The sequence below is a fragment of the Panicum virgatum genome, chromosome 9N (assembly GCF_016808335.1).
Source record: "Panicum virgatum strain AP13 chromosome 9N, P.virgatum_v5, whole genome shotgun sequence".
In the NCBI taxonomy this organism is placed as follows: domain Eukaryota; kingdom Viridiplantae; phylum Streptophyta; class Magnoliopsida; order Poales; family Poaceae; genus Panicum; species Panicum virgatum.
The window spans coordinates 20,469,828-20,491,382 of record NC_053153.1 but is presented as its reverse complement, the minus strand read 5'-3'; the positions used below and the strand labels follow the sequence as shown (position 1 = coordinate 20,491,382).

The 21,555-nt window shown below is 49.5% G+C and overlaps 5 protein-coding genes across 7 annotated transcripts; 3 read left to right on the top strand and 2 right to left on the bottom strand.

Moving 5' to 3' along the window:
- The first annotated feature begins 45 nt into the window (after window positions 1-45).
- On the top strand, window positions 46-4,419 carry LOC120688445 (putative G-type lectin S-receptor-like serine/threonine-protein kinase At1g61610). Of its 2 annotated transcripts, XM_039970769.1 has the most exons (9): window positions 46-300; window positions 440-1,410; window positions 1,498-1,855; window positions 2,644-2,745; window positions 2,867-3,042; window positions 3,117-3,327; window positions 3,424-3,661; window positions 3,757-3,907; window positions 3,987-4,419. In XM_039970769.1, exons 2-9 carry the CDS (start codon window positions 544-546, stop codon window positions 4,287-4,289), a joined length of 2,406 nt encoding a protein of 801 aa, XP_039826703.1. In that variant the 5' UTR covers window positions 46-300; window positions 440-543; the 3' UTR covers window positions 4,290-4,419. The 2 variants fall into 2 exon arrangements, with proteins under 2 accessions (XP_039826703.1, XP_039826702.1); XM_039970768.1 differs by having other exon boundaries at window positions 47-300; window positions 440-1,855.
- Window positions 4,420-4,998: 579 nt separating this feature from the next.
- Window positions 4,999-6,495, top strand: LOC120688449. Its single transcript, XM_039970778.1, has one exon. The coding sequence runs from the start codon at window positions 5,512-5,514 to the stop codon at window positions 6,316-6,318; it is 807 nt and encodes a 268-aa protein (XP_039826712.1). The 5' UTR covers window positions 4,999-5,511; the 3' UTR covers window positions 6,319-6,495.
- Window positions 6,496-6,667: 172 nt separating this feature from the next.
- LOC120688446 (protein ROOT PRIMORDIUM DEFECTIVE 1-like) lies at window positions 6,668-8,984 on the bottom strand. 2 transcript variants are annotated; one of them, XM_039970770.1, is made up of 2 exons: window positions 7,177-8,984; window positions 6,668-7,063 (listed from the first exon to the last, which is right to left on the bottom strand). In XM_039970770.1, the coding sequence occupies exon 1, from the start codon at window positions 8,907-8,909 to the stop codon at window positions 7,749-7,751; it is 1,161 nt and encodes a 386-aa protein (XP_039826704.1). In that variant the 5' UTR covers window positions 8,910-8,984; the 3' UTR covers window positions 6,668-7,063; window positions 7,177-7,748. The 2 variants fall into 2 exon arrangements, with proteins under 2 accessions (XP_039826704.1, XP_039826705.1); XM_039970771.1 differs by having other exon boundaries at window positions 6,668-7,039.
- A 2,692-nt stretch (window positions 8,985-11,676) lies between these two features.
- Window positions 11,677-16,031, top strand: LOC120688444 (probable methyltransferase PMT18). Its single transcript, XM_039970767.1, has 6 exons — window positions 11,677-11,866; window positions 12,897-13,615; window positions 13,693-13,903; window positions 14,008-14,305; window positions 14,386-14,850; window positions 15,391-16,031. The coding sequence occupies exons 2-6, from the start codon at window positions 12,902-12,904 to the stop codon at window positions 15,617-15,619; spliced, it is 1,917 nt and encodes a 638-aa protein (XP_039826701.1). The 5' UTR covers window positions 11,677-11,866; window positions 12,897-12,901; the 3' UTR covers window positions 15,620-16,031.
- A 2,686-nt stretch (window positions 16,032-18,717) lies between these two features.
- On the bottom strand, window positions 18,718-19,778 carry LOC120688443 (auxin-responsive protein SAUR32-like). The gene has a single exon (XM_039970766.1). It carries the CDS (start codon window positions 19,433-19,435, stop codon window positions 19,058-19,060), a length of 378 nt encoding a protein of 125 aa, XP_039826700.1. The 5' UTR covers window positions 19,436-19,778; the 3' UTR covers window positions 18,718-19,057.
- Window positions 19,779-21,555: the final 1,777 nt, after the last annotated feature.

Genomic DNA, 21,555 nt, shown 5'->3' with positions numbered 1-21,555 from the left:
CGTTTCTATAGTTTGCATAAGAATGTGGTTTGCATAGCATACGTCAGCTTTGAAGTCTGAAATCTGAATTCCCCATCTCATCTTCCATTTTCTTCTTACCCCACGTTCCTATTGTGTGGTGCCATTTATCACTCGCACCGGTGAAGGATTACTTCGTCCAGTCAGTGCAGAATCTCCCTCCCAGATCGGCAGCTGCGTGCGTGCGGCGTTGGAGCAACCTGACCGGCGGCAGCGCATCTTGGTATCTCTTCAAGCCCCCACACTGCCGGGGGATTCAGTTCAGTACTTGAGTTCCAAATGGTGCGCTGGTCATTTGAACTTTTGGTCCAGGAACTTTCGGAATTCAATCTTCCTTTGATCTTATATGCTATGATCGAACTGAACATATTCACCATTTTGTTCTCGATTTTCACTTACACGATTTGATTCTTCAACGCAGGAGCTCACATGGCATCAGAATCCCAAATAACCTCGCTCCTTTTTGCCTCTGCATCCCACTGACGAGATCGAATTCTCTGGCAAAGTAGGAGGACACCATCACCGATGGGTTTCCTTCCCATCCACAGAATCATCACACTGGCTTTCTGTGCAGCCAGCCTGCTGCCGTCCTGCGCGTCAGACAGCCGCCTTCTTCCCAACAAGCCTCTCACTTTCGGAAGCAAACTCATCTCCGATGACGGCACTTTTGCCCTAGGCTTCTTCTCCCCATCCAACTCGGGCGGAAACCACTACTACGTTGGCATATGGTACAACAGCATCCCCAAGGACAACGTCGTGTGGGTTGCCAACCGTGCCGCGCCAGTCACCGATCCTTCGTCTGCGACACTTGCCCTGACAGACAGATCCAACCTTGTTCTGTCCAATACTGACGGCCAGCCGCTTTGGATGGCAAACGTCAGCGCTCCGGGAAACCTGCCATCATCAGAGAACGTAACCGGAGAAGCCACGCTTGACAACACCGGGAATTTTGTGCTCCGGACGTCAGAGGGTGCCGTCCTATGGCAAAGCTTCGATCACCCGACGGACACTCTTCTCCCTGGCATGAACCTTCGAGTCACCCACAATAGGCTTGAGCTACAACGGCTGATTTCTTGGAAGGGACCCCAGGACCCATCCCCGGGCAGCTTCTCCTACGGCGCAGATCCGTATCAGTTTCTGCAGCGCTTTGCCTTGAATGGCTCAAGACCATACTGGCGAAGTCCGGTATTGACTAACTACTTGATGGTTGGGTCATACATGGAGAGTATCAAGTCCACTATCTTCTTCACAGTGCGCCGTATTGAGGATGAGATCTATATGGCCTTTGGCATGCCAGGGAGCTCCTCAACTGTAAAGATCAAGATGGACTACTCAGGAAAGATAAAGATACTAGTCTGGAATAGCAAAATGTTGGAGTGGAATGACCTGCAGGTAGCTCCTGAACCTGAATGCAATACATACGGATATTGTGGTGCATTTGGCTTCTGTGATAACACAGAGCCTGTTCCGATTTGCAAGTGTCTCGATGGTTTTGAGCCAATAAGCAAGGAAGACGGGAGCAATGGTAGGTTTCCAAAAGGATGCCGTCGCAAGGAGGAATTAAGATGTGGTCGAGAAAATAGGTTCTTGACTTTGACGGCCATGAAGATTCCTGACAAGTTCGTGTATGTCAAGAACAGAAGTTTCGAGGAATGCTCGGCAGAATGCACTAGCAACTGCTCCTGCACAGCGTATGCTTATGCCAATATGAACACCACGGCTATCAATGGGGATGACACAAGGTGCCTAATATGGATGGGAGATTTGATCGACACAGGCAAAGGCAAGCTCATTGGAACAGGAGAAAATCTTTACATTCGAGTGAACAGATTAAGTGGTATAGTTTCTTGCTGCTCTTTCTCTGCTTTGCTTCCACCTATTGCTCCAGACAGACCACAGTATTGGACCATGAATACGGTCCAAAGAATAGTTAGTGGCGGTTAAAAATTATAGTTTGTTTAACACTTGATAATACCTTATCTTGTATTGAGTTTAAAAAGGAGGCTTGCCCTGAAAAGTAGCTTGTTTAAGAAAAGATCAGTGAAAATCAAGTTTATTGATTGCCATAAATAACTTGTCTAATTCTGACAAAACAGTGCAATTTGGATAATTTTATACCAACTGCATGTTCTAAGTAGGTACTGAAATCACATCACAGCTAACTAGGCCACAAAGCCACCTCGAACAATCGTGATTCAAGCACAGAATGACTGGCAGCCTTCCATGTATAGTTTTACAATAGCAAAGTAGTAGTTTTTGGAAGATCATGATAGTATAAAGCTATATCTTGATCAATAAATTTTTTATTGATTTAATTAGGATAATAGAATCTGCCTATTGAAGTTATCCCATGATTTTTTAGGACTTAAGTTCCTCTCTGATTGTCCATGCGAGAAATAAGTCTTCAATATTTGTGATATAGAAAGTTAGGGTATTTAATTTTAAACATCAGGCAAGGATTTGGATTGCGCCGAGTGCTACTATAATGCCATATTTCCCAATAACCAAATAGTCCATGCGAGAAATAGGTCTTCAGATAGTTTTGCATGCACAGTGTTTGTTTGCTGTCTAGTTATAGCACGAATTCTCAAATCATGATCCTCTTTCTGGCCTAAATTTGGACAGATAAAAAGAGATGGGGAAATATACTGAAAATTACTCTGCCAGTTGTATCAAGTTTGCTCGTACTCATATGCATGTGGCTTGTTTGGATCTGCAACTGCCAAGGTAAAACACAAACAAGTTCCCTATTTTTTCTGTATTTCTCCCAGGAAGTTAGGCCACTTCAATATTTCATAATAAAATTTCTCTAATTAGCTTTAAGAGTGTGTGTCAATATTCCTGTCAGCAAAACAAAGGAACAAGAAAATTTGGAAGAACATGATATCTGGTGCTTTGAGCAATTCTGGCGAACTTGAGGATGGAAAGTTTCCCTTCTTTAGTTTCCGAGAAATTGTATTGGCAACAAACAATTTTTCTAGCTCCAACATGCTTGGACATGGAGGTTTCGGCAATGTTTATAAGGTAATGAGAAATATTTTCTTATAGTAAAAAGTCATTGTAATCTGGTTTGATATAAGAAATATGTGATTGTGCAGGGAACATTAGAACGTGGTAAAAAAATTGCTGTCAAAAGGCTTAGTAAGGGTTCTGGCCAGGGGACATTGGAGTTCAGAAATGAAGCAGTTCTCATTGCTAAGTTGCAGCACAGAAACCTAGTTAAACTTCTTGGTTTCTGCATCCATGGAGACGAGAAACTATTAATATATGAATACTTGCCAAACAAAAGTTTGGATGCCTTCCTTTTTAGTATGTTCTCATTTTGCCTTGCTAATTTTCAGTAATAATTAATTAAATCAACAAGCATTTCTGATGTTATCACTCAATTTATGCTACTGCTGGCAGATTCCACAAGAAAACCATTGCTTCATTGGTCAATTAGATTTAATATAATCACAGGGATAGCTAGAGGGCTTCTTTATCTTCATCAAGATTCAAGACTGAGGATAATCCACAGGGATCTCAAAGCAAACAACATACTATTGGATGATGAAATGAGCCCCAAGATATCTGATTTTGGTATGGCAAGAATATTTTATGGCAACCAGCAACAAGGAAACACCAACCGCGTTGTTGGCACATAGTGAGTAATACTATATGAATGAACTTTACAATATTGTTCTTGCACTTGAACCAAAATAAATTGTATTTTTATTAATTGGACAATGTTTGAAACAGTGGTTACATGTCGCCTGAATATGCTTTGGAAGGTGTGTTTTCTGTCAAGTCCGATGTGTATAGCTTTGGCGTTTTAGTTCTAGAGATTGTGAGTGGATCAAAGATCAACTCTATGCATGTAATACAAGATTTCCCAAATCTTATAGCCTATGTAAGTACTGGTATCCAAACTACTCAAATCACTGCCACTTACAGTAAATATGCATCTTGATGGGAGATGATCTATGCAGGCATGGAGTTCATGGAAGGATGGGAATACAGAAGATTTTGTTGACTCATCAATTGTGGAGAGTTGTTCTCTTGATGAGACTTCACGGTGTCTCCATATAGGGCTCTTGTGTGTTCAAGACAACCCAAATGATCGGCCACTCGCATCATCAATCGTGTCAATTCTGGAGAATGGAGATATCTCTATTCCACCTCCAAAGCAGCCAGTATATTTTAAAGAAAGGAACTGTGGAACATATGGGGCATCAGACACAATTGTGAATTCTGTAAATACTATGAGCATTACAGTGTTGGAGGGACGCTAGAAATCTTATTCCTGCAGATACCCAATTAATATGCTTGACTATTTTCTTTTACGGACTTACGGCTGTATAATACATAATAAAGCAGCATTTAGATATGCAGAATAAGTAGTTTTTGTTAAAATTTAGGCAATGCATTTCTTCTTCAATAGCTTCCATGTCAAATGGGAGAAGAATGCATGCTCCCTTCCAAAGAACCTCACCACCAGGGATTCCGAGCATTTTAACTGAAATAAGAGAAGGCAAAATATAACTTAAAATAGGTAACTCCGCGGAGAAATATTTGTATTGCGGGAATTCTTGTTTATTGTATGAGATTGAGGATCGAACTACTTCCTATGAAATTAGCACAAAGTTCTCATGAAATTCATCGTCTCTAAATGGGGCATTGTCTTTAAATAAAAAAAAATCATCCCAGACAACTAAATTTTAGGAGGAGGAAGAAGTATGCATTTTTTTACCACCAAACTGTAAATAGATGAGCTATTGATACTGCACAGCCTGAAAGGGCACAGCTGTGCGCCTGTGCCTCCATCTCTGCTTCGCCCGAGAGAGAGCAGCGCGGTCCACGCCTCCACGACCTTTGCCATTGTTTACTCGCCAAGATGGCAGACGGCTACCCAGCTAACTCGGCGCTCGGCGGGCGGATCCCGGCTTCGGCCAGCGGGGACGGTGGTTGAGCAGGTTTCCGGTATGAGGAAGCTGGGTTCGGCCGCCTGATCTCTCCTGACTCCTCAAAACCAAAGGCCCCCGGCCCAAGTCCTCCCCGGCAAACCGGAACCGGAGGTCCGGACCGAGGCTGGCTGCCAGTTCACTCCCTCCTTATCCCATCCTCGCATGACCAATCACCAATCTCGTCAGCTCTGCGCCAACCTCTCTCGTTGACAAGAGGAACATGTCTGCCCATTGGCAGAGCTGCTCCCTCGTCCTACGCCAACGGTCAACTCCATGGTGCTAATCCTGCCACTACCGGACACTGGGAGCCCACTTGTTTTGCTCGCGTGCCGGGATGCCCAAAAGGCCAAAACAGCAGCGGCCGCGGCCGGCGCCAACCTGCCCCTGCCCGTGAGTGAGTCCGACCATTTCTTTACGGCAACTTGCGACCACCGCCGCCGCCCCGGCCATCCAATATAAGCTCCCGTCCTTGTCCCGGCATTCCACTCACGAACTCACGATCACATCAGGAAGCCATCAAGCCACTCGACTCGGAACTCAGGAACTCAGGATGCACTTGACGCGCAGCCCCGCGAGGACGACGAGGAAGGCCGCGGCCGCGGCGCACGCGCGTTCCGCGAGCGAGCCGTGCCACCCGGCGCTCGCGCTCCTCGAGGGCACCGTGCGCGCGCTCCGGGCGTGGTCCCGCTTCTGCGGCGGAGCGGCGGGCGGCTCCTCCTCGTCCTCCGGCTACGGCCTCGCGCTCCTGGAGGCTCTCCTCGCCGCGCTCGGCGAGACGCTCGCGACGCCGCGGGCCGCGGCGGCCCTCCGCGACGCCGGCGACCAGGCGCTTGACGCCTTGCTCGCGCTCGCGGACGCGTACGGCACGTTCGGCACCGCGATGCTCGCGGCGAGGCAGAGCGTGGCGGGCGCACGGGCGGGCGCCCGGCGCGGGGACGACGCGGCGGTGGCCGCGTCGGCGCGCGCGCGCAGGCGGACCGAGAAGGAGCTGCGCCACCTCGCCGCCGCGATGCGGCACGCCGCGGCGGTGCCGGGCTCCGCGAACGCGGCGGGCGCTGAAGTGATCGGCGTCGTGGCGGAGGCGACCGTGGCCGCGGCGGAGGCGTCAGCGGTCATCTTCTCGCGGTGCGCGGCCATGTCGCCGGCCGTGTCGGCCGTGTCCTCGCACAAGTGGCTGGCGAGGCTGGGCGTCGCGCCGGCGACCAGCAAAGTAGCGCCGGGAATGGCGGCATCGGCATTGGAGAGGCTTGAGGAGCTAGAGGATTGCATTGCCGGGCTGGAGAGCGGTAGCGAGAAGGTGTTCAGGAGGCTGCTGCAAGCTAGAGTTCTACTCCTTAACATCCGTAATCCCTTGTAAAGTTGTAATTCCTCGGCTGTGTTGCACACTTGCGGTCAGGATTTCAGAGGATCAAATAGGAAATGTACAGTACAGAGTAGTGCAGTTGGGCAAAACTGACACTGGTTGCTTCTTGAACAGAATCGTTTCTTCCCTTCACATGGTATTTTGATCAACGAACAAAACTTAGTTCATGGAAATCAGTTTGACCTCTGCGTGCATGCCTTACAAAAAGAAATGGGGTGTACCATAGTGAATACAATTATACGAGTTTACTGGTAAATCTAGAGCAAATATCTCCAAACACAACAGGCTTACGATTGGAAGAAAAAAAAAGATAATATGTAGTTTGAATTATCAACAATGGTGGCAAGAGACAACACGGCAAAAGTATATGCTTGTTACTTATAAGTGTGCTTGGTTCTCAAACGAACACTCAACCAATTACAGGGAAGAAAAGATACAGTTATAGCGAGATATATGAAGAAAATATCATTGCTATGTACCCGTATAAAGCATGAGGAGACTGTAACCACCAATCTTCAGGACATATATTGGGTGGTAACAATGGCAGCCACACAATTGTTAACTATGGAGAAACAGTTAGCAACACTGCAGCACCTTATACATGAGCATTGTATTATTCGAAGGTGCAAAACTGTCTCTCCATCAGCATCAGGGATAGTATAGGGTTGTCTCCGATCATCATCTCTTCATGATATTTGAACATCAGGCACTTGTTCTGTGATGCCAACCAGCACAAAAACTTGCAATTCATATGCATTCAAAGTTCCCACATCAGAGTAGGCTTGATGATCAAAAGTATAAACTTATATCACACAAATAAGGCAGTAAAAGCTGAACTGACAGTGTAAGTACCTAAAGCCGTCCATTGCCATATTTGCACATCTTGCTGATCCTGTTGAAGCTGAGAATGTGCAGTAACGACTAGGTTGCACAAATTACTGAAGAGAACCTGGCCCTTCAATTCAAGCAATGCCACCAACCAGGCATAGTCAAGGAGTACTTCAGCCATTAGCCATAACCAAAAGACTACCTCTGCCAGACCAAAGTGAGGAGCTAGGGGAAACTCATGAATCCTAACAAAATTTTCTGACCAGCGAACTAAAGCAAACCTTCAAAGGTTCAACCTTGCCTCCTGAACCTTGGCCTACCACCAGGATAGCGCGGACAGTTGAATCATGACTTTTGAGTTCCAAGCATCAAAAGGCACAGCAATGTCTAGTTGAAACATGACTTTTGAGTTCCAAGAATCCAAGCATCAAAAGTCACAGCTATGGCCATGGCACTAACCCTATCAGCTATGGCATACCCATTCTCGGTAAATTCATATGCCTTCTCATTTGGTTATCTCAAGCACGCAAACCACCTGCCCCATAGGCACCATTAATCCATTCCCCATCAGAAGTCTTAGAAAATCTTTACTGCTCTTATGTCTCAGGTATATCCAACAAGCAATCCTCATGCTCGACAAAATCATCACCACTATCTTTGGCATCAAAAGTGGCACCTGAAGCCATGTTGGCACTTGAATTGGCGTTCCCAAGTCCACGCCGGCGCAGGAGCATGAGCTCAACGATCTTGGCCCTTGCCTCAGAGACTTCATTAGGCTCAACAAGTTTCCCACGATCATACGCCTCCCTCAAGAAGACTGTGTGCCGCTTTCCCTTTGCCGAGAGGTAGAATATTCCGGGGTGATCCAAGAACACGTCCCGGATATTGACCTCGATCCCAAACCACTTCCTGAACTGGCTGAACTTCTCCACCTCCACTATCTTCTCCACTGTGAGGCTCAGGAACTCGTGAGCAATCCCCACTGCCCTCTTCTCCATCTTCCTCCTGGCAAGCTTGGACACTCTCTTGCTCCCTCCAGCCCTCGGACTGACGACCTCATACGGCCCGGCGTACGGGAGCTGCTGCCACTCTTTCACCTTCTTGCGGTACTCCTTGGCCAGTCTGAACCCCGGCGGGAACTGCAGCTTGAACGCGTACCTGTCCGGCCGTGTCTTCTCCACCGCCGGGGTGAAGTCCTCGGCCGCCGGATCGGCGATGAGCTGAAGAATGTGGGTGTTGGGCTCGGCGGGGTTGGGGGCGAGGCGAAAGAGGTGCGGGTGCCCCGCGACGACGGAGTCCTCGAAGTCGTCGGGGAGGGCGAGCTCGCGCCAGACGCGGAAGACGGCGCGGAGGGGCAGGGCGCGGGTCGCCGACATCGCGAGCAGGCGGTGGAGCGTCCGCGCCGAGCCGGTGGGGGAGCTGGCGACGGCGAGGAGGTCCGCGGCGGCAGGGGTCAGCGAGAGGGAGAGCGGGAGCGGGGGGCGGAGGTGGAACACGCGCGGGAAGAGGCGGAGGAAGTGGAGCGGGCCGCGGCGGTGGAGGCGGAGCTGGAGGCGGCGCGCGAGGTTCGGCAGCGCGAGCGGCTCGGGGGAGGCCCGCAGCGCGTCGACCAGCGGCGCCGCCGCGACGAGCGGGAGGTGCGCCGCCGCGACGCGCTCGAAGGCGTGGTCCAGGTGCCGCGCCGCCACGTGCTGCGCCGCGGTGGTCTTGCCCCGCGCGTGCAGCAGCCGCGCCGGCACCCGCAGCGGCCACGGCATGGCGGCGCGTCCGGCTCCGGCCGGGCCGGCGCGCCTTCGGAGTTGCGTGAGGATGTCGCTGCGAACTGGGCCGTTGGGCTGGATGGGCTCGGCATGCGGAGATGGGGCAGCAGCCTTCTGGGCCCGCCTAAGGGTTTCGTTGCGGAGTCCATTGTATTTTCCGGCGAGGTAGGACTCGCCGTCGACGAAAATTCAAACGACCCCCGGAATCAAACGTTTTCTAGCGGCGCCGGAATTCTCTGCTGCTGTTGCGTGGATCGTCTTCATCTCCTCCTCCTCGCCCGACCTCTTTGGAGTGATACGCAGTCGAGGACCTGATCAGGTGAGAGTGCATACGCGGTGGATTTTCCGTTCCTTCCATTCTCGCTGCTGTTTTATGCGGACATTGGAATCGCGCTTGGCTTTTGCGTGGGTTAATGATTGGTGGCTCTCAGTGATTTGAGACTCCGATCCCGTTCTTGCTTTCGTTTTGAAATGAGAGATACCTGTTCTTGGATCTTGCGAAAGAGGAACCCTCCCCATGGAGGAACTTCGATGCTGGCTCACCGGTTCAGGGGGAAAGGGAGATGCGCCATTGCGTGCGTCCACTCTTTTTCCTTTTTTTTAGAGATTCCATCCATGGCATTCTCTTTTCCTTTCCTTTTCCATGCGTTTTTTATTTGGTTGGATTAAAAATGATGTGCGTCCACCATACAAAAAATCGTTCATGTCTACACAACCAGGATCTGTGTCTTTGCAGGTCTCTGAGTGCGTCATCAAATGTGAAATAGCACACCTCTGAAATCTATCTGGCTTTGACAAAATCACTTCTCCCTGAAACAAATTGAAGTCAGGAGTTAGGTGTGCGCATAGGATCCTACGAACCGCAGCTTTCATTATTCCCTGGTGAAATCCTGCGCAAAATGCTGTAAACCCAAATATATACGATCTTTCATAATAAATTAATAATACTATTGTTCAGGCCGGCTTCTTGCTTGCCGTAGACCCCCAAAAAAAATCAAAGGTGTGTTTAGTTCCTCTGTTTTGAAATTTTAAAAGGGATTTTTTTTCACTTTTGAAGTATTAAATATATATTAATCACAAAACTAATTATAGAACTCGTCTGTAAACTACGAGATGAATCTAATGAGCTTAATTAATTCATCATTAGTGTATATTTATTGTAGCTTTACTATAGCAATTTAGTGCCTAATCATGACATAATTAGGTATATTAGATTCGTCTCGCGATTTATAGTCCATTTGTGTAATGCGATTTTTTTACTATATTTAATACATTATGCAGGTGATTTATAAAAAAAATGGAATTTTGAAGTTTGGATATAAACAAGGCCAGACCAAATCGTAGGACACGCATCAACATGAACCCATCATTCTATGCTGCGGTCCCTGCACTTTTATTGCACCGACACTGTCCAAGCATGCCATAAGCCCATCACAAAACTGCCCTTTTGTTTCTCCCCACATAAGGTTTTCTATTTTCCAAGTCAAAAGGAAAAGCAGAAAATGCTGGGAGCAAATGGAGGCCCGACAATCTCTCCCCATAACCCTCTGTGGTGCTCTTTCGCCATTGACCCAATCCTGTCCATTCTCCATGCAGGCGAAGAACCAAGGAGGGAGAAAATTCGCCAGCGGCAGTGTGTGAGGAGATAAAAAAGGACAACAGCTCAAAAGGAGAGCCTTTTGGTTTTACCCTGCTTGTACTGCAAACAACCATCATGGCCGGGCAAAGCTGCCCAGATCAATGATAGAGTAGGCAAGAGTCAGAGAGGGGCAGGGCAGATTTGCTACGGTGACATCGCCAGATTTGCAGGTGAGTAATCCCAAGATTTAAACCAGTTTTATTTGTTATTTCATCGTATCCATGATTTTGATCCTGACATGTTGTCAAAAAATTATGTGGGCTATATCCTCCAAAGTACTGAAAAGGTCCAATGCTAGTAGCTGATTGATTCTTGAAATGTTAAAAGATTGTTGCGAAACCAATAGTCCAGAAATTTTGTTCATAAACCAATATGCCAGAGCACATTGACCATCATCTGTTTACAGTCCAAGGAAATAAACGTCACATTCGTGCAAGGGGCCTAATTCCAAGGACCGAAGACTTTCTTTGAAGAAATCATCTTCCTCCCCCACAGCCCCCCACGATCCGCCTGCTGGGGTCTCCATAGCCAGCCATTGGTCCAAGGTCATTATCGGCCACGTGAGGCAGGACAGGCAGTGGTCTGGCCTCGCCCTCGGTGCGCTCCCGCTTTCTTCTTCCCAATTCCACCCTATTTTATTCCCATCTCGGCCTGATCTTTCCGGACCCCTGCTTTCTTTATTTAGGGTGTATTTATATCGCTTTGTATTTTGTGTTTTTGTATTTTTAGAAAATAATTTTAATATTTAAAGTATTAAATGTAGACTAATTACAAAACTAATTACATATCTCGTTTGTAAACTACGAGACGAATCTAATGAGCCTAATTAATTCATCACCAGAGCATGTTTATTGTAGCATTACTGTATCAATTTAGTGTCTAATCACGTCATAATTAGATTCATTAGATTCGTCTTACGATTTACAGTCTATTTATATAATACGATTTATTTTTCGACTATATTTAGTACACTATACAAGCGGCTTATAAAAATTTTACATTTACACCATCTAAACATTGGCCTTATGAAAAAGGGTCGGGGTTAGCTGGGCGGCTGCTGACATGTGGGCGTGTTCGGCATCACGCCACCACTTCACTCCCCCCCACCCCACACCAGTGCTCAGTGCCTGCCTCACTCACCTCACCATGGCTGAGGGAGAGCTCGAATAAATAGGCCGGACCCGTGGTGTTACCCTATTGCCCCCTTGCCCCCTCTGGAACTAGGGGTTTCGCTGCCTCTTCTTCGTCCTCCACTCGTCTTGGCGTCCTCCAGGCTCCACTGCTCTGCCTTCCTGAGCTGGCTTCTTGCTCGCAGGTCTGGTACCTATGCTTATTTCGTTTCGTGCTCTTTCTTTCCTGGAGCGGATGGATCCATTTGGAAATGCAACGGCTCCGACCGAGGGTCATTGATGGGATCTATTTCCCATTTCGTTAAAAAATTTAGGTTCATGGGATGGGCTGGTTCTTAGCTGCCATTATGGTGTAGCTTCCGATTTGCCTTTTGCTTGGAATCTAAACTGTTTAGCCCCTTCGCCTTTTATCCTAGAACAAAATACTTACCTTCAGCAAGAAGCACGAATCCTGCTGATTTTTATTTGAGGCGTGCCTAGGATCCTGCTTAGTTTTCGCCTTTTGGGCAAAGCAATTTTTTTCAAGAATTTTATCACGGACTGAGGATATTATCCCTGCTATTCACTATGTTCGGCAGCTCCAGCCCAACAGGGTTTTCCTCTCACACCGCTTAGCCACCAGCCAGCCAACAGTATTTTTCTCTCGTATCACTCCAGCCACCGGCTCCAGCTCCAGTCCAGCGAACAGAGTGATTTTCCTCTGGGTATTTCTTTAAATGCGACCTGTCTGTTGCTTTTCGATTTCTTTAAATTTAAGTATTGTTCAGTTAAACAGATCAAGCAAATTTGCTATTTCGACACCCTTGCTCTGTCCGAATTTCTATTCTCTGAGTTCTGAAGTTGCAGCTAACTACATAAATTTTCTGCCCATATTCAAAATGGTTGTATTTTTTATCTCACCTAGCGGTACAGTAATTACGCACCAAACCCTCACCAATCATTGTAAATTTCAAATATTGATATTATCTTAGAATTCTTTAATGGCTTATTATAAAAATGCTGTTGTTTATACAGCAGTACAATTTATTTAAAAAAAATACAGCAGTACAAGTACTATGTTTTACCTTCCATTTTCAGCTCAAACCAAAGATGTGTAACCTAAATTTGTCGGTTTAATCCCTCAACTCCTGAACACTGTGAGCAGTTCCTAAATTTGGTGTGTATCTCCATGAGAATAAGCTCTGTTGACACCTCAATGATTCTTGAAATATACAGGAGCCATGCCGAAGGAGTACCCAGCTTCTCCCAAAGCCCAACAGCTGCAGGAATCCAAGAAGCAGCGCCTAACATACATCCTTGTGGTGAGCGCCCTCTGCGTCGCCTTTTATGTCCTTGGTGCATGGCAGAACACCACGCTTCCAAAGCCCGTGAGCAACTCTGCGGACATCACTCGGGTTGGGTGTGACCCCACCACCGCCACGGCACAGTCCTCCGGCTCTGTGCCATCCTTCGGACCAGGTTCCGGTGAGGCACTCGACTTCGACGCACACCACCGGCTCATCATCAATGACACAGATGCCGCCGCGGGACTGCAGCAGTTTCCGGCTTGCCCGCTCAACTTCAGCGAGTACACACCGTGCGAGGACCGTACACGTGGGCGCCGGTTCGACCGCGCCATGATGGTGTACCGGGAGCGGCACTGCCCTGGCAAGGACGAGCAGATACGATGCCTCATTCCCGCACCGCCTGGTTACATGACCCCCTTCAAGTGGCCTAAAAGCAGGGACTATGCCTATTTCAACAACATCCCCCACAAAGAGCTCAGCATCGAGAAGGCTGTGCAGAACTGGATCCAGGTGGAGGGCGACAAGTTCAGGTTCCCTGGTGGCGGCACCATGTTCCCACGTGGCGCTGATGCCTACATCAATGATATCAATAAGCTCATCTCGTTGTCAGATGGGACGATCAGGACTGCGGTCGACACAGGCTGCGGGGTAAGTTGAGGAACACCTTAGATTCAGGCTTATAAATGTTGTGAATTGTGATGGTGCTGATGCTTTTGTTGTTGAAGGTTGCTAGCTGGGGGGCTTACTTGCTGAAGAGAAACATCATTGCCATGTCTTTTGCGCCAAGGGACACGCATGAAGCGCAGGTGCAATTCGCTCTGGAAAGAGGTGTCCCTGCCATCATCGGTGTGATGGGGAAGCACAGGTTGCCTTACCCATCTAGGGCATTTGATATGGCACATTGCTCACGCTGTCTAATTCCTTGGTATGAACATGGTGAGCACGTCATACCTCTGACATTTACTCTAATCAGTACCTTGTATTGTCCTTGGGTTGAGACGAACTTTCTAATTGAGTGGATGTTTACAAATTTCCTTTAGATGGATTATACCTTGCTGAAGTCGATAGAATTCTAAGGCCAGGAGGATATTGGATTCTCTCGGGTCCTCCAATCAATTGGAAGACACACTACAAGGGGTGGGAGAGGACCGAGGACGACCTCAAGCAAGAGCAAGACAAGATTGAGGATGTTGCGAGGAGTCTTTGCTGGAAGAAGGTTGTTGAGAAGGGAGATCTCTCCATCTGGCAGAAGCCTAAGAACCATATTGAGTGTGCCAATATTAAGAAGACATATAAGACACCCCATATCTGCAAGAGTGACAATCCTGATGCTGCTTGGTATGGAATTTGACCAATAAATAGTGTCTGATAATCCATTCAGTTGTCTATTACTTATTCTTTTTCTGTTCCATATACAGGTACAGGCAGATGGAAGCCTGTGTTACTCCATTGCCGGAAGTAAGCAACCAGGGAGAAGTGGCAGGTGGAGCAGTGGAGAAATGGCCAGAGAGGGCATTCAAAGTTCCCCCCAGGATTAGAAGGGGCATGATTCCAGGATTAGATGCAATGAAGTTTGATGAGGACAATAAGTTGTGGGAGAAGAGGGTGGCATACTACAAGCGCACCATACCCATAGCTGAGAACAGATACAGAAACGTGATGGACATGAATGCAAACATGGGTGGCTTTGCTGCTTCTTTGGTGAAGTACCCTGTGTGGGTGATGAACGTCGTCCCTGTTAATTCTGACAAGGACACCCTTGGGGCAATATACGAGCGAGGGTTCATTGGCACATACCAGGACTGGTGTGAAGCTTTCTCAACATATCCAAGAACCTATGACCTCCTGCATGCTGACAATTTGTTTAGCATCTACCAAGACAGGTAAGGAAATTCTGTTCACCCTTTCTTTTAGCCATGTTCAAGACATTATTGCTTTCTATCTTCTTCTTGTTCCCTTTGTTTTCTTTTGCCATCATTTGTCAGCCTTAAGAATCATAATCAATTGGCAAATTCATCTTGACCTTTTTAAGGAACACACCAGCTTAGTTTTATCAAATGATATGTTTTGTGGTTTATGATTATAGAAGATAAGTGAGTTAGTTCTGCATCAAATTTTCTCAAGGATGCCAAGTAAGCGTGAAAGTTATGCTAGATATCTCAATGCAACATCTTCACATTGCAGTACAATTTACTCTTGATATTGCCTGTTACACAGGTCTCAAATTTAACTGCTATCCTCGTATGCACTTTTGACATTTTCGCCACTGGCCCTACTCATATGCCTGCTAAAACTAATATGGTTGTTCACATGAGCTCCTCTGTTAGCAAGTCTGGGAGCAATGGCCCATCTCCGAAATATCCCTAATGTATGACAATTCCCAATCTTCGGGACCTAACGATGTGTTTTCCTAAACTTTTCAGGTGCGATATAACAGATATCCTCTTGGAGATGGATAGGATACTAAGGCCCGAGGGCACAGCTATCATCCGTGACACGGTTGACGTGCTCACAAAAGTTCAGGCAATAACCAAGCGAATGCGGTGGGAGAGCCGCATTATGGACCATGAGGACGGCCCCTTCAACCCAGAGAAGGTCCTCATGGCAGTCAAGACGTACTGGACTGCCAAAGCATCGGAAGAACAGAATTAGCACATACGCAGTCGCTGAAGTCTGAATCAGGCTTGTTCCACAAGCTGTGATGATGGTGTGAGGGTTTCACCATCTCAGAGTAGTATGAGACCACTTGGTCACATGATTCCTTTCGCTTTTCTCAAATTCTTTGTAGTTCCAGTCAGATGAGAAGGTTGAGGAAGGTTTTGGGGTGTGGTTGAGCATCTAGCGATACAAGAACTGGTTCTGTAGCAGGGGAAAAATGCTGATCTTGCATAGGTTCCTGGCCCAGTTTCTCATGAGGGGAAGAGCATAGCTTTTAGTTTGTAATGTGATGGCACCGAGCAGGCCTTTTAGGAATATTGCGTTAACTGAAATAGGTATTTATTCAGTTTGCCTCTAAACTCTGAACTTTCTAGTGCTTGAATATTGAGGTGGGCAGTTCAGTTCTCGTGCAAATTATAAGTTTGTTTGTTCCCTAACAAACACTCTCTTGTGGTACTGGGTGTTCGCCAAAGGGTGCTTAGTCTAGCGGTTAAGACACTCGAGCAGCACTCCACAGGTCCTGAGTTCGAATCCCCGTAGAAGCGAATTTCAGGCTGTGGTTAAAAAAATTTTCTCGCCGGTCCCGTGTGCCAAAGCATTGGTTAAGAGCTGGCCCAGGTCGGCCTGAGGACCGTGTATGTCCCAGGCAATTCCCAGGGGTTACGATTCCCAGTGTCAGGGCGGGGCTGGGGTTCGGGGATTTTCTCGGTCGGGGAAGCCGATGCTTCTTCTTATCTTAATACCGGTGGGGCGGTCTTTCCCCACCCGGCCCAGTTTTTTTTCCAGCATATGGATAGCAGTCGATGGTTGCTGCTTCGGCTTTCACTAGCTGACTGAAGCTTGTTTATTTTGAGATCTTCTAGCTGAAGTCTGAACCCACAGGCTACAGCAGAAGACAAAATATCTTGCTTGTTTCATCGTTCCCTTCCCTAAGCCCATAAAAAGTGTGCAGTTTAGTCCTTTGTATAGAATTTGGCCCGTACTACAGAACTCATCAAGAGCCCAAAAGGTTCATTTGGCATCTGCTCGACTGCTCTTGACTTCGGAGTATGTTGTGATGTTAGCCCAGTATAAATTTATTGGCGAAGAAAGAAAAAAGGTCAAGGTGTAAATCCTCATGTAGTCATGTGCAGTAAATTCCTCAACTCTCAATGTTTCACCGCTATGTCTATGACATGGATCCCATGTTGGCATGGCATGAGAAAATGCCTAGACTGCTACGGATTTTCATAGACGTCGAGAAATACCAAAAGAAGTCGACCCTATCCCCAAGCCTCCAAGGCTTTCGGCGCACTTACGCGAATAATTGAACAACTAATCTAGAGTCTAATGACTTGAATTGTTTTTTAAGCAAAAAGTCTAATGAGTCCTCGTCCTTCTGTGTCCTTTTGGCGTGGTGTGGTTTCATCTTTATCCTTTACTAAAGCTCTGGTGTTCCTAATCGTGGAATTTCTTATGCCAAAGTTAAAAGCTAATGTTTGTCATTATGCCTTGACACCGTCAGTCCTCGAAAGGTACGGCTAACCGACCCAACTTGTTTGTCTTCGTAGCCGCCCAATTTCATGCCGACAAGTCACAGAAGAAAATTGCCAGTGTTCTGTCTTTGATGTCCATGCCGGACGTTTTTAGCAGACTACTACTTCCTATTAGCGAGGTAGCTCGAAATTTCCCCAAAAAGATGACCGAATCAGGCCACTTAGAAAGTACTAGAAACCATAAAAAACCTTCATATCAAAGAGTAATATAATAAAGACCCTATTTTGGTAGGTGAAAACTAGAAGCAATTCAAACGTGAAAAAGAAAGAAAGAAAGAAAGGTTGGAGTGAAATGCAATACCAAATACTGGCTCCAACAGCAGCGTCAGTGGGAAAGGATCGTCAGGTTATGCGCACTCATTGCGTGCTGGCCCTTTAGTTGCAGCGAGATTTCCGGAGTTCTCTCTAAACACCTACTAGCTAGCAGCTGGCTGGCCCTTGGACTTTTGACTCGAGCACGCCAGCTCTAGTTGATTCAACGCAAAGCTGGTAGGCGTGTGCAACTAAATAAACTTGGATTAGCCACGGCAATTTGCTCAGTCCCAAGCTTCCAACCCCCGCGTACGTCAAACATCAACCCCCCCCCCCCCCCCACCCCCCCACCAAGTTTGCACCATCAAATGAACGTGCGAGGACTACCAAAACTAGTGGATTGGCAGGGCATATTTGGCCCGGACCGATTCAAAAAGGCGGTTTGTTTTTGTACACGTGTAGTAGCTAGTTTACTAGCTAGTTCATGCTTGGCTGAAGATGAGCAGAGCAAGGAAAATTTTGTAGAGCTGCCGTCTTTTAGTAGCCATGCCCATGAATTTAAGGGGTAGTTCTTGGCATGCTTATCCAACCCTAGCTAGATCAAGCACTACCAAAGTCTTCTGCCTTTTTTATCAATAAAAAAATAGCCTGATTCTATAGCTGGATTCTAGTATCGCAATAGGAAGAATCAAAGTCTATCTTTCGATATCAGATCTTAGCTAGCTAGGATTCCTGTGGTCATGATCTGTTTCATTTATATTAGTTCGCTTCCTTCTTTTTATATATTTAATTTGACAGGCTCAACATCAGCAGCAGCTAATGCGAGGGGAAAAATATCTTCCACATTTTTTCGAGTAATATTGTGAAAGAAAAGGTTTGCTATGGTGATCATTAGAGAAATAAACTGCTTCCATTATGTTAGGCAATATTGCCTATTTTACTTTAAGCAACTTTGCCAGTTTGACATGGACACAAGAATATGTACTTGCACCAGATATTACTGCGGAATATGCTCAAAAGGGAAGAAAGTGGAGGACAGAATATAAGTTGGAAAAGGGTGCAAAGCAATTTGAGCTATGCGCTCCCTTGTGAATTTTCCATATGATTGTAAACTACTCGATCGCTGATTTTTGCTAATTGTGTCTATCTTGACAGGTTATTTTGCTCCCAAATTTTCCTCTAATATTTTGGCCGCAAAGGCTGGATGGGAAAGCCACACAGCTCACCGAATCGGATGCATTAGCGTTAACGCTTTTGTGATGCCAATGTTTTGACAGAGGCATTCAGACAATTGAATCTTTATAATTTGCACGAACAAAACCACTTTTTGTGGAGCATATATATTAGCAAAGTATTAAGTATATTGACGTATATATAAGCAAAGGGGAAAAAAACTAAGGCTAAAGATCAACAGGATCTCTCTAGATCTTTACAATTGAGTTCATCTCATCACAATTTTTCGTCATCATCGTCAACATCTAGATGCATCGCCCTCTCCATGGCTCTCGCCGCAAATTAAGCTTCACACCGATCGTCATCAACCCTCACAAACCAACGCGAGACAGACAACGGAGGGCAAGCCAAAACCAAAAGCTAATAATCAAGCAACACGAGAACGAAGCCACCTCGATCGAACATCAGGTCATCAGGCGCGGAAGCAGCCGACGAAGCGCGGCAGGTGCAGGTGGTGGTGGTGGTGCGGGGCGGCGGCGCTGTCGAGGTCGACGAGGTGCTGCGCGCAGCTGCTGGCGGTGCCGTGGAGGTCCTGGCCGATGAGGTGCTCGACCTGGACGAAGCGGTCGACGCGGCAGGGGATGGAGATGGCGCCCTGGTGGCGGAAGCCGTACTCGCGCTCGGCCTCCTCGAGCAGCGCGCCGAAGAGCGGGTGCTTGAGGTGGCCCAGCGGGACGGCGAAGCGGCGCTGCTCCTCCCCGTCCGCGCCCACCCGCACCGTCACGCACCCCTTGGGCGCCACCACCGCCGGCGCCATCTGCTGCTGGTGGCGTTGGTGCTTGCCGTGCATGATGATGGCCGCCAGGCAGGCCAGATCGATCGGTCGAGCCCCGCCCCGAGAACGGAGGAGCGGCCGCCGCCCGGCTGCTGGCTGCTGCTCTAGAAGAGGAGGAGGAGGAGGAGGAGGGAGAGGGAGGCGGCTGGTGGCTAGAGGCAGGAAGAGAAGGGCCAGGGGTCGGATCTGGAGATGGCGAGGCGGAAGACGGTGAGGGAGGAGTCGCGGAGGGAGGTGGGCACGTTGGACATGGCCTACTCCACCTTGTCTCTCTTCTCGACGACGGTTCCGGGTTCGCTTGCCGTGCGATGATGGAGTTTGCGAGGAGCTGCGATGCCATGCGAGGGAGGTGGGGGAGGCCGGGGCCGCGGGTTTTATAGCCCCCCGCGCCCACGCCGCCAGGTGGGGTGGGGTTGGTGCCCCGGGCCCGCCCCGGGCTCGTGTCCCACCGTGTTCCGCCCGTCCCACCCGAGCCGGAATTGGCCCCCGGAGACGTGCGCCCCGCGTGTCGCGCGCCCGCGCCCGGGGGGCTGTGGGGTGCTTCGCTGACCGCGGGGCCGGCGGGCGCCGTATGCGTGTGCGCGCCGCGCGCTGCGTTTCTTTGCTTTGGGGATAAGGAAGGGAGGTGGGGACGGTGCGCGAGGCCGCCGAGGGGGGATCGGCTCAGGCCGCCGCCCGCCGGCCGGTCAGGGTCTCAGGCTGGGAGGGAGTCCGGAAGGGACCGGCCGTTGCGGAGTTGCGGGTTGGGTTCAGATCAGATGATGACATGGCGGTTGGGGTTTGCTCGGGGCGGCCTTGACTCTTGACGAGATCTTCTTCGGTTTCGGAAGTATCGGATGGGGTGTTCGTTTTGGGTTTTCGAGTTTTTTTTTTTACAAAAATCCTCGGGTCGGAGTTGAACGACCTCGTCCGTCCGGAGAGGGTAGACGATCGCTGCGGCTCAACGTAAGTGTCGCTGCTGCTGATCGCGTGCGTCCGTTGGGGGCCGTCTGAAAGGTGGCTGCGAAATTTTCCTTGCTGACGCCACCCGTGATAACAAACTAACGAAACAACTCAACTCGTCGTGCCGCGGTCTCTAGAATCTGAGCTAGTAAGCACCGGCGGTCAGTTCGTCACGACGACGACTCTGCTGGGTCCCTAGGATCAATTTACACTCTTGCCCCCGCCCGGGTCGACGGAGATTGAATGCCGTCCGGCGAGACGCATTGCTGTACAGTACGTACACCTTTCGCATTGCTTACGGACTTCTGGTAATCACTGTTCCATTGCTTATTGTTTATGGTTTTTCCTAACCGTGTGTTTGGTTGAATGGTAGGGTCCAACCCGGATGGGTTGGACCCCTTTTTCTGATGTTTGGATAGAGGTTGGAGGGGGTTGGGTCCGACCCGGAGGGAATATTCGGCTCAGATCCGGGTCGGACTCGTCCGCCAAAATCGAGCGGACGAGTCCAACCCCGTTTCCTCCGTCTGGGTTCCGTGACGGGCGGACGACTGGGCGACGGCGAAGGCGACGGGCAGAGGAGGCCGGGGCGACGTCGACGGGCGGCGGAGGCCGGGGCCACGGCGCGCGGGGCGGGCCGCGGCGGCAAGCAGAGGAGGCGGGCCGGCCGCGGCGGAGAGCGAAGGAGGCGGGGCCGGCCGCGGCGGCGGCGGGCGGAGGAGGCCGGGCCGGCGGAGCTCGCCCGCGGAGGCTCGCGCCCGCGGTGGAGCTCTCCCGCGGAGGCTCGCGCCCGCGGCCAGGGAGGGGAGGGAGAAGGGGGGAGGAGCAGGGGCCGTGGAGGAAGGAGGGCCGCGGCGGCGGAGCTCGCCCGCGGAGGCTCGCGCCCGCGGCGGAGCTCGCTCGCGGAGGCGGAGCTCGACCGGAGGCTCGCGCCCGCGGCCAGGGAGGGGAGGGAGAAGGGGGGAGGAGCAGGGGCCGTGGAGGAAGGAGGCCGCGGCGGCGGAGCTCGCCCGCGGAGGCTCGCGCCCGCGGCGGAGCTCGCCCGCAAGGCTCGCGCCTGCGGCGGAGCTCGCTCGCGGAGGCGGAGCTCGACCGGAGGCTCGCGCCCGCGGCCAGGGAGGGGAGGGAGAAGGGGGAGGAGCAGGGGCCGTGGAGGAAGGAGGGCCGCGGCCGTGGAGGAAGGAGGGCGGCGGCCA